This window comes from Sebastes umbrosus, chromosome 12 (assembly GCF_015220745.1).
Source record: "Sebastes umbrosus isolate fSebUmb1 chromosome 12, fSebUmb1.pri, whole genome shotgun sequence".
NCBI lineage: Eukaryota > Metazoa > Chordata > Actinopteri > Perciformes > Sebastidae > Sebastes > Sebastes umbrosus.
Window position 1 is genome coordinate 14,900,900 of NC_051280.1, and position 12,291 is coordinate 14,913,190.

Here is a 12,291-nt window from a genome sequence, read left to right on the forward strand (position 1 = left end):
GGACACTTCCTCACCACAGGAGGAAGAAAAATAAAATCAGCAGATTTAGCATGTCAAAGCGCCAGGACGGAGTAGGAGGGGAGCTGGAGAGGGAAAGGAGAGTGAATTTTCACAGCATGGGGGGATATTTAGGAAATTGAACTGATGGTTACTCTTACACACACATCCAGGCACCAACAGACACCAATTTCCCCACCCTGGCTTTGAGCACATGCTTGTTCTAAATCTCTCTGTTGCTTAGGGGACAGAGGGGAGCTTAAAGTTCCCAATAAAAATGCCTGTGTCTCTTTCAACTAAAAAACAAGCGGTGTTTGCTTCGCCGTGAACTTCCCTCCATCATTCAGAGTCATCTCAAAAGCTGATAATCATTTGTTTAACATTGGATTTCATGTGAAAGAAATCTTGGGCAAACATCAAAATGCTCAGTCTAAAGTGGAAACGGGCCGCTGTCCAGAGCTGGTGTCCCCTTTCATTTGACGACGCAGAGCCCACCTAGATAAAGGCAGCCTTAACAGTAGAGAAAGGCCTCTTTTATAATTCTATTAGAGCTCTGTCCTTTCAGCTCGCCGTTGAGCAATGGATCCTGACCCTGACTTAATTAAGTGGCAAATGGCGGAATGATTCTCCTAAACCCAGCCCACGGAGTCAAGAACACATGACTGGATTCAAATAAAGAGGGACAAACAAGGATAATTAGTCAAGCCTGAAAGACAAAAGGCGAACGGGAATTTATAAGAAGGGAAGGGGAAACTGAGACGGCGGGGGCGGAGCCAGCGGTGGAGTAGCCAGCCACGGAATGACCAATCTGACTGCCTGCAATAAAGGTGCACAGGAAGAGGAGGACGTCCGTCCCACCACTCGCCCATCTTTCAAACACACACTGAGTCCTCCTAAACAATCAAAGCTTCCACAGCTCCTCCTACTCTTCCCCGAGGATCCAAATTCACTGCGGACACATCAAATAGACGCAGTGAAGGGGAGAAATGGTGGTGGTGGTGGAGGGGGGTCTTGGGGTTTGACCAGCCTGAACAGACCTCACAGTGGGGGTGGGCAACTTGTATGGGACCGATTCCCATGCAGCCAGCAGCTTCACTTCCACAAACCGAGGGGAGGGAAGAGACAAGAGAGTGAGGAAGAGGGACAGCAGCAGAAAGACAGAGAGGGGGCTCGGAGGGAAAAACGACAGAGATGAAAAAAAAAAGTGAACACAACAGGGACAGAAAGCTGGGCCCCAAAGCATCAAAGGTTGCTAAGGGCCAGAAATGAAGGAGCAACACAGTAAACGCCGCAGCAAAAGTGCTAAATAAGGCCTCCTATGGTCCAGCGGGTACAGTGTAGACCGCTCCGCTCTGAGAAGAACAGCTGCGAAAGAATTAAGACAAATATTTTTACAAGTGGAAGACTTGTCTCTCGCTTCCAGAGAGCGCGGTCTGAACAGATGACCACAATTCAAAAGGTTGTTGTGCGGCGCTCTATAGAGAGGCCAAACGGGAGAGCATCTGGGTGCCGTAGGCAGGCAGAGGGATGAGTTGAATATATTGTGACATTAATGAGGTTGTCAGACTCCTCATGATGGAGTGGCTGTGTTTTTGTGCCAGCAAGACTAACACCCTTAAATGCTCATGCTGTTAACCCCTGCTGAACCCTCGCCTCACATACAAAGCAGAGGGGACGATAACACATGCCCCGCTTCTGTATGCAGCCTGCTGCACGTACGTACACATTTCACTTTCTCCGGCACATAAAGGGACTGATCTTTTTCTCTTTCAGACAGGAACCTTTTGTTATGATTTTATAATACTAACAATATTTAAGTTAAGTAGACTTCGCCGTAATGAATCAGTCCTTCCTGTACCTGGGTCTGGAACCCGGTGGCATGTGGGCAATTAGTGGCTGTGGTACCACTTCTCCCACACAGGGCTAATTACTGACCTGTGGGTTTCATTTAGAGAGAGAGAAAGAGAGAGAGAGAGAGAGGGAGGACATGGGAAGACCCAGCCGTTCATTTGTCTTAATTAATTACTCTTCCTCCACCAGGGCTCCTGGCAAGGCCGGCTATTCTAAAAGCTCTTTTGAGAGTTGGCGTTCCAGCACTCCTAACCTGTGAGTAGCCCCGAAGCTTTGCCCTGGTGTTTTGAGGAATAACTTGGAGGATAAGAGGCCACTGTGGATAACAGGAATCTAGTGACCACATGCATTAGACGTTGTAAACGCAACACACAGCTCAGGAAGACGAGCAAAGATGCCACCGCCGGAGCAGAAGGGGTTAAAAGAGGCAGCGGGGGCCAGGTTTGGAGAGGTTAGCGGTGTGATTCATTTTTATTACCACGCAGCCCCTGCAGGCGGCAGGAGTGGCAAATTATTTCTGAAACAAAGTGGAGGGCTCTCATCAGAGCTATTACCTGCCTGTGGCCGAGGGCGGCGCGGAGCCTACAGAGGGTGACAGTGAGAGGGCCGCGTCAGTGAGGGATAGCCGTCCACATCCGTCCACGCTCCGGGACATCTCCCCCAAATGAGAACTGGTGTCTGTGTATGTGTGTGTGTGTGTGTGTGTGTGTGTTTCAGTGTGTGCCAGTAGACGATAAAGGTAAAGTTAGCTGTTGGACCTCCCCCACAGTATCCGTCAAAATAGTCGGTGGTGTTTTCTATCACGAGCACGCCAAGCAATTAGAGGTGACGTGCAAAACACGACGACTCCCAGGTGCTAATTAAAAGAACAACTCCCCTCCAATATGCTGACTGCAGAGATCCGCCACGATGCAGGATGGACGCGCACAAATTTATCATCATGGATTTAACTGTAGCATAGCCAGGTACCGCTTTAATTAGGGCGTCCTTTATAAAGGGGTTATAACTGTAACTAATGGCTTTATTAATGGTTAAAACATTATTAATTCATTGTAGATCAGTTGTAAGCCATGAATAAGAACAACTTTTGGGTTGCCTGGTTGAGAAAAATCACTTTGGCTGTTTGAAACATCGGATTTCTTACCTTCAGGATATCCGGAAAAAACAATTTTTTACAAAATATCAACACTTGCAGACTTGATGGCTTATTAGAAAGCAATTATTGATGGATTAACAACATTTATAACTGCATTGTTACCAAATAAAAGGGACTTTCTACAACCTGACAATCCAAAATGTGCTCTTATTAATAGCTTATAATTAGGGCTGTCAACGTTAACACGATAACAACACGTTAACGCAAATTAATTTTAACACCACTAATTTCTTTAACGCAACTTGCAATTTTGAGGTTGTAGTGAGCTCATTTTTAAAGCTAGAGTGAAGATACTGATATCATATGAAACTAAAAAGCCAAATGAATCCATTGGTGCCAACCATGTCATACTAGCGTGTCAGCAAATAACGCTCCAAACTTGCGCTAAATTTTGGCGAGGAAAAACTGGCACGGACATTTTCAGAGGGGTCCCTTGACCTGACCCTTTACAGACATGCACACTTTATGATAATCACATGCAGTTTGGGGCAAGTCATAGTCAAGTCAGCACACTGACACACTGACAGCTGTTGTTGCCTGTTGGGCTGCAGTTTGACATGTTATGATTAGAGCATATTTTTTATGCAAAATGCAGTACCTGTGAGGGTTTCTGGACAATATCTGTCATTGTTTTGTGTTGTTAATTGATTTACAATAATGAATATAAACACATATTTGCATAAAGCAGCATATTTGCAAACTGCCATGTTGATAAGAGGATAAAATACTTGACAAATCTCCCTTTAAGGTACATTTTGAACAGATAATTTGCGATGAATCGCGATTCACTATGGACAATCATGCGATTAATCGCGATAAAATATTTCAATTGACTTCCAGCCCTACTTATAACTGATCTAAAAAGCCATTAGTTACAACTTTATCAAGGGTTTCTTATTAGAAAGCGGTGCCATGCATTCATCTACAAGGTCTAAAAACAGGTGACACATATACATACACATATGAATATGATATAAGCAATCTTCCCATTATGATGCCTGTAATCAGTCTGATGTTGCTGTGCGGATCTGCATACGACAAATCTATATATTGTGTTCTTCCGATCCAGAATATCATAAGCTAAACCGATCTTGTGGATGAATGCTTTTAAGTTAAATCTCAAAAATGCAAAGGGGTAAAACTAGTCTTGCAGGAGACATTCAATCAGACACTGAGCTGATATTCAGGTAGTTACTGAATCGTTTAGATTAGGTGTCACTAATGTTTAGTGGGACTCGGGAGCCACACACTGCCTGCCTGGGTGCCATCACAAAGCTGCTGCATGTCACCGATGTGACACAATTAAAATCTCATATGTGTTCCGCTCAAGTTAAGAGGAGCAGAAAGAGAGTCAGGTCAGGATTTATGGTGTTAAAACAAAGAAATAAAAAAAACTACATCCCATTAAAGTTGGTTATAATTCATCATTTCGTGATAAAGCAAAATTATTTGATACCAACGTTTCATCCACAATCTATCAGCTACAAAATCATCAGCATCTCAATAACCAGTGGCCATATATGATATTTACAACTGCTGTGTTTTGTCTGAAGATTAGTTATGCCGCAAATGAGATTTATTGTTTGACAGTGAAGACTAATGGAGATGCTGCTGCGGGATAAGATCGGATTTTTTAGACAATGAAGAACCTTCCTGCCCGAGGCGACATGGGACTGACAGTGGTAGGGAGAGGAATCAACATCAATAATCTTTCATCAAGTCCACAGTGGAGCACTTTAGCACGGATACCATTCAATAAATAACTGTAGGCCATCATTCAGTTCTGAACTGGCCGGAGAGCGTAGGATGGATTCAAGAGGAAAAGGCCCGAGACGACTGGTGGAATGAAAAAACAATGAAAAACTGTACATTAGCAAACTGAAACTTATTTTTACATGGCGAAAGTAAGAAAAGGTCTATGACCAGCAGTGATTTTGTGCTAAAGTGCACGCTGGAACTGCTCCATTGACAAGAAAAAAGTAGATTTTAAAGTACTCACTTACACTTTTTCACAGTTAATGGGGAACACCACATAAATTAAGAATTCCAATATGTTATTCCCATGGCCTTGTAAAGTTCAATCAATATTTGTGAACATGAGCTTCTCCCTCTCAAAGCCAGGAACCAGAGAAGTAAAGGCATTTACACACTGATGAATAAACAACACAAAAATGCGATACGCTCGCCTGTAAATATTGTATGTCTATTGCTTTTATTGTGAAAGGTAAGAATGAAAGGAGTGGATCTGGTCTGTGCTGCCTTTGTCAAGGTTGAAAGTAGTAATAAAGTTTGCCATCTTGGTTCAGACCACGGAGCCTCTGTGTTGCTGTTTCATAAATATAGGCGCAACTCAACCCATTCCATACAACTTGATTGGTTGATGCCTTTATTCGTGGCGTGAAAACTCAACGAAAATCGACCATGTTCCGAAAAAAGTCGCATTTTTCGTTTTTTTTTATACTCAGAACATTCCCCTGGGTGCTCTCAGTGTCATCTAGAACATCTCTCCCCATTCATTGTCTATGGAGCAGCTCTAGACTTTATACAGCAGCAGGAATATGGAAAAAATACTGGCCCGATTTTCATGAAACTTGATGGAAGGGTGTAGCATCACAGGGGGATACATGAATTACTGTTAATATTGCAAGATAGGGCATTTGGTCTTGGCGGAGGTCAGCGGTCTCCGAGTGCCCTTCTAGTTTTACATGTTGAACAGTTAACATGTTTCCACAATGGTGGACAATCGAATTGTAATGTATTGTATTAATCCACTAAAGCACTATCTTAAATGGTCAAAATAACAAGAAGGCACTCAAGAGTATACGCACCTCCACCAAAGTTGCAAAATCCACTAAATAAAAATTTAAAACCATTACATTTTTCTGTTAACCTGACCTGCTAGATGGTTTGTTAGAACCATCTGAGAAGCTGTCATTGGCAACTGTTTGGAAAATAGGCCGGACCTTTTAAAAAATACTTGGCAGGTGATCGGATGAACCCTCCTGTCTATCAAACTCTCACCGAAGCCGGGCGGTAGAAGACCAAAAACATCTTTTCCATCTAGAAAAGACCTCAGTGCTGTTCTTTGCGCTTCTTTCAGTGAAGGAATACTCTCCAGCTCTGATGCTATAGCAGTATCTACGCTAACCTCTTTAGGAGCCACCATTGCTGTTTAGAACAAACAACCATCTCTTTGTGTCGTCTCACACACCTAATCAAGTCTGTAGCTGCAGTAGCTCCTCACAGGATGCTGATCGGTCCGTGCTCTGGCTTGCCGGACGCAAGCCGGACGCACTTGAAACCTGACGAGATGGATTTCCGTGTGATATGTGATCCTGCGATTCTAGCGTGATCTTGTGACATCGCGAGAATCCAGCTACGATTCCAGGTAACTGTTCTGTGGCCAATGGCCCAACTTTTGACAAATTTTGGTGAAATTTGGTGCAAAACTTTTTGATTTATCCTGCAAACAAATAAACAGCTACTGCTTATACTGCTAAAATGCATGTGATATTGTGTCTGCTAATATATCAAATACATTTGCTATCGTACATGAATTTAATCTATGTGGTATCCGGCAACACAACATGGTCCTTAGTAGAGCCTTAAAATTGTATTTATATTATATTTATATACCTTTTTGCCATAGCAGCAACAGCAAGAACAGCAGAAGCAGCAGCAGTAGTAGTAGTAGTAAAAAAAAGAAAGCAGCTATGTTTCTCACTTTTCGTAACAAAGTTACAAAGCTGTGATGTTAAAACAGTCTAATGCCACCAGGGAGAGCCTACAGACAGTCTTTGCTGTGACAGACAGAGTGATGACCCGGCCCTATGTGATGGATATGTGACACGGCAGCTTGGGGCCCGAGGGCCTGGCTCTTGGGGTGGGGTTTAGCCATAATGGTGTGCTTAATTACCTGCACAGCCACACAGCAGGTCATTAGTCAGACTGGGACGCTAGGTCTCACCTGTCACCAAGAGATAAACAATCCTCCTACCAGATCTGGGTACCTCAGAGGGAAGGGAGCAGATAGTCGTTGGGGTAAGTTAGGGCAGGGCAGCACGGGGTAAGTGGCAAAGAATAATTTAAGAGATAAATATTAAAAAGATGGAAAGCTACTTGTTTGGTTCCAAAAGTAAAAAAAAAGAAAACTTTGGTTAAGTAAGTTGCATAAGTTTGTAGAGATTCCACATCCCTACTTCTGATTAAAGGGATAGTTCGGGTGTTGAAGTGGGGCTGTATGAGGTAGTTTATTACCTCCCAGCTTGGAGAACTAGACAGGATTACCGACATGGGAGAAAGACACCTAAAAGAAAAGCCCACCTAAAAAAAATCGATTTAAGTGTACACTATATTTAGAATATGTTTGCTGGTTTACCTTGCTGTCAGACAGCCCTTTATGACGAGGAACTAAAGCCGTTGTATCCATTTATGCTCTCGCCAAAGCAACCAGATTCCGTTGAAAAAACATGTAATTTTACCTTGCAGAGGGGTTGCTAGTCTACCGCTTCCTCCATCGGTTAGTTTGTTCGTGCTATTGTGTAACTTTGGGGAATCCAAACTAACCAAAGTCACATTAAAATTACTAAAATTACTGTTTTTTTCAATGGAGTCTGGTTGCTTTGGCGAGAGCATAGATAACGTTGGAACTAGACTGTAAAGCTGGATCACCGCAAAGTAAACCAGTGAAGATATTCTAAATATAACGTAAACTGATGTTGATTTTTTTTAGGTGGGCCTTTCTTTAAGGTGGCTAAAATACGTTTCACAGCAGTACACTGCTTTTCTTCCGTGCCGTAACTCCTTTCTGGGCGTGCTGAACGTCATCTCATGTAAGTAATATACTGACAATACATAAATACCTCATACAACACCCGAACTATCCTTTTAAACTCTCACTGATATGGAGCCGGAACAAAAGGCTCGGGCTGGTTTCCCTATGTGGTTTAGATTAAAAGATCTTTTCCTGATTAGCGCTGACATGTCAAGTGACAAACTTGATGGATTTGTAGCTAGTCGGGGCATTTCTCAGGTTAGTGCAAAACAATGTCACCCACGACATTCCTTTCATGAATTATGGTTTTTAAGTGAAGTTAGTAGAGGGACAGACGCACAAGACGGCAGATACTCTGTTTGAAATATTAGATATTATATCCTAAAAAGAAGAGATTGAAGGATAGAGATGCCAACGAAGTACTGACTCAAATAAAACAGAGGCATTGTGATCAATGTGTACAGGACGGACTGATGCTCAAACATAAAATACTGTGTTCTTGGCTCAGCAGGCTGACATTTATGGACCCCTGGTGCTTCTTATGGAGCATTTTGCGGTGTGAACTGCCTGCGCTGAAATGTGGGTGGCTAATAAACGGCAGGTAATGGAGAGAAGACGGCGCTGCCTTCCCATTCTATAATCTCTGTACGCATCATTAAGCAGCACCTTTATTTGTAGAAGGATGCTAACCTGGTGCTGTCGCTCCCCGGCTTGGCGTAACCCTCCAAAGCGCCTTCCCATACGCTGTTGGCCATCGCGTTACCGATGGCCGTCATCACCATGCTGAGCTCCACCGGCCAGTCGTCTAGGTCCAGGGAGCGGACCCGGGACAGGTGGGTGCCCAAGTTTCTGTGGATCCCGGAGCATTCGATGCACATCAAGGCGCCCAGGTTCAGACTGGCCCAGTCTGGGTCTACATGATAGAGGAGAAGAAATCATTATAACACTAGAGTAAGAGAAGGAACAAGAGACGCTTTATGAATGAGTCTGAACACGATGTTTTTTTCTGTAACCTGTTAAAGGTTTTTGTAAAGATTACTCCGCATTTTAATTTCCCAAAAAATAACTTCTAGTTATGGAAACGAAATCAGGAATCTTAACTTTATTTTAATTCTATTTTCATGATTTTAACTGTAAACTTTGATCTTAGTATAATCTGCATCTGCACTGATAACATGAGTTTTAGACGTCTGATGATTTTGTTTTTAGATATAAGGCCTTTACACACCGGGGGCATGATGAATAAACGTCATGAAAATGCGAAATAATCGTGCAAAAATTTCACATCAAAACTATTCATAACGTCAGCGATGCAAATTTTCGACGTCTGCAACACGTTTTCAATAAAAGGTTTGAATAGATTTGTGCAGGCAGAAGACAAAACCAGCATCCTATTGACCCAGAGCAGCATCTGCAATTGTTGTATAGCCTAATCTACTGTAAGCTACTTTAGTTTCCTTTTAGTGAAACGCTCTAAGTTACATAGTGTATATATCTAGGGCTTTTATTGTGAAAGGTAAGAACGATATAAGTGGATTTGCAGCGTAATATCTGTGTTCTGTGTGAAAGTACTCATGACAAAAACAACAGTTTTAAAAAATATACTGACGTGTGAAATACAGACAAAAAAATGTCCCCGTTGTGTAATGGGCATGATGGGCAAGAATAGAACAAACAGTATTCAGCATGGCTGAGTCTTGAAGCCAACAAGGAAATGCATTAAGTTGCGTTTCCTGTAAAAGTCGCTAGATATTAACTCTGACACCTTTAGCTCGAGATAAACTGGTTAAATTGGCTCTGAGGCAATTAAGAAATATCCTATCAGTGAAGAAAGTGTACAGTTTCGGGTAAAACCAAGTTGTGTACCGTCACCGTCGGTGTGGCATTCCTTATGTTTCACCGTTAATATGCAAGTTTAACTAATGTGTTCATTTTACAGCTATATCTAATATTTTGTTCTTTTTACTGGGTGGGATAACTGGGTTGGTAAAATAAAATAAAGTTAAGTACTGCTGATACTATAAGTTACAGTAGGTTGCATTATGATATGATAACAAAATGTATTTATTTGCACCATTTGTACTGTTTACACTTAAAGAACACTTGACTTGTATACACATTTTTTTATTTTATGCTTATTTTATTGTTGATGATTGGTGCTTTTATATATAGATTTATGTAATATTTATATATACACCTATTTTTCCACTACTTGTGTACATACTAGTCCTATCTATTCCTCACCTTTATTTCTCCAGCTTTGTTGTCCTTGTCCCTAGCTGTTATTTTTCTATTGCTATGTAAGTACGTTTAAGGGGATGCATTAAAGCGGAGTCACATTCCTTGTATGTATGTACTGGGCAAATAAAAACTGATTCTTATTGTGAAAAAATGAAAAAGAGGCTATCGTGTTCAATAAAGTAACCAGGTATAAAATCAACACTGAGGAAAATATGAGTTGCTATAGGAAAAATGTTGACACTACAATCAAATATTGTAGGATATGTTACAGTTACCTTTAAAGCAAATATAACATTACAACATCATCTCAAAAGTTGACTTACTTTTCTCAGAATAAGCTACAGTAGGGTCTCAATGTCACTTCTTCAAGTAGTTTTTTAATGGCGTTTTTTTTTCCTTCAAATAATAAAATAGTAGGGAATAAAATATGGTTATGTTTGGGAGCATACTGCCCATAAATGAAAGATGTTACAGACACAGCCATAGTGGAGCTCATTCACATTTAGCTCCATCTAATTCTCCAAATTTGGATTTTCTGTCTCTAATAACTGGCAACAATTGCAGATAGCGAGCGAGTGGTAAACCCATACTCTTTTTTAGAATATTTTGCAGATAGATGAACATGTAATTGTAGGTCAAATAAGAACTGAATCAGTAGTTTCTTTGTAACAGCAAGCGATCAAGTTCAGTTGTGAAGAGTCTATAACTGTACTTTTTTAAAGCAATAACTCTATAAAACCACGCTAAATCAAATGTTTTGAAACAAACAAATATGGAAACACAGAAAGTCGTAGTTTCCTACTCTAGAAGGCCTTTATCAGTGAGAAATGAGCTGTTGAGGTGAATAATTATACTCACTGGGTGCATCACAGTCCACACAGAAGCTGTTCCCCCTCACGTTTCGTATGGACTGAATGGCCATCGCATCACTTTGGCTGCCTAACCGAGACTGTAAGAAATGAGGGGGGAGAATAAGTCAGCAGGAACTAATCATTGCAAGAGTAAGAGAAGGCAAACAATTATAGCTGGACTCAAATCGTAGACAACCAGCGAGGAGAGGGAGGGAGGGACGAGGATTTTTCAAAGTCTGAGGAAAAAGACTGAGGCAGAGAGAAAATATGAATATGAAAATGAGGCCGTGTCTCCCCAGTATGCTGACACAAGCCCTGTTCTATCTCTGATGTCTGTCAGTTCTAATAAGAGATCCCCCACACTGCGGTGCACCTGTCTGACAACCTCCCACATGTGACAGCTTGAAGTGGGTGAGGAGGGGCGGGGGGAGGGTGAGGGCGCAATAAAGGTTGGAAAGAAGGGGAAAAGAGGAATGGAAATGAAGCAGCACAATTGTAGGATGATGACGATACTGTGATTAGATGATTTTCTCCAATCCTTCCGATATTCCTTATCTCTCGTGACCTACTATACCTTGTTCTTTATGCTCTCACAGGACTGCAGGCTGGCAAAGATCTGGCTCTCGATCGCTTGGACCCATAGTTCCCTCTCCTCATACGTAGACGCCTCGAAGTTCCACGTCTGACCCGTCAACGACACGATGATGAACTCAAAGGAATCCTCTTGCTCTGGAAAACACAAATAAAACAGTGAATTAGTACTTAAGCAACACACACAGGCCGGTTGCGCGATCTGACTCTGCAAGTCAGCGACACAGCTCAGTGATTGAGGCCCATCCATGCACGGATGCACGAGGAAATGGGCTGCTGTTAAACTCAGCAACGTTCAAATGATTTCTCAGCACCTCTTGTGCTCCTGTGCATCGCTGTTTTATTTGACAATGCCTCAAAATCTCATAAATGCTAAGATACATTTTAATTCCTTTCTGCTGGAGTCAAATAACTTTAAAGACCATTACCAATCAGCAGCAACACACAATATCATCTTTTCTTCAAATCAGATTTTTGTGATTTAACCTCTTTTCTTGATGTCATCTTGAAGTTGTAAAATTCAACGTACTTCATTAATGTACAGACTTAAAAAATGAATTTCTTTTCTGAGAAATTATGTTTTGTCCAACATTTCGGCACGGAGGACGCGTTTAAATGCAACAGTGCGCCTCGGTCGATGTTGCCATGGATAAGAAGGCAATCAGAGAGGGGTAGCAAATTCAAAACGCTTCATCATTTAAAAATTGTTGAACAAAACACATCACCATTGTTGTAGAATGCATCCAAGATTTATCCAGAATCTGAAAGTAAATGAATTTAAGATGCAGATTGTTTCATCTATTTTGTCAACACTGTCTTCTTTAGCTTCC

General features: G+C 41.7%; 1 protein-coding gene across 3 annotated transcripts in view; it reads right to left on the reverse strand.

Moving 5' to 3' along the window:
• Positions 1-12,291, reverse strand: part of agap3 (ArfGAP with GTPase domain, ankyrin repeat and PH domain 3) — a 150,498-nt gene that overhangs the window by 10,001 nt on the left and 128,206 nt on the right. For all 3 annotated transcript variants that reach the window (XM_037788459.1, XM_037788460.1, XM_037788457.1), the window contains exons 14-16: positions 11,445-11,599; positions 10,878-10,968; positions 8,469-8,691 (exon numbers count right to left, since the gene is read on the reverse strand). In XM_037788459.1, the coding sequence (XP_037644387.1) occupies positions 8,469-8,691; positions 10,878-10,968; positions 11,445-11,599 (469 nt within the window). The remainder of the gene's footprint in view (positions 1-8,468; positions 8,692-10,877; positions 10,969-11,444; positions 11,600-12,291) is intronic.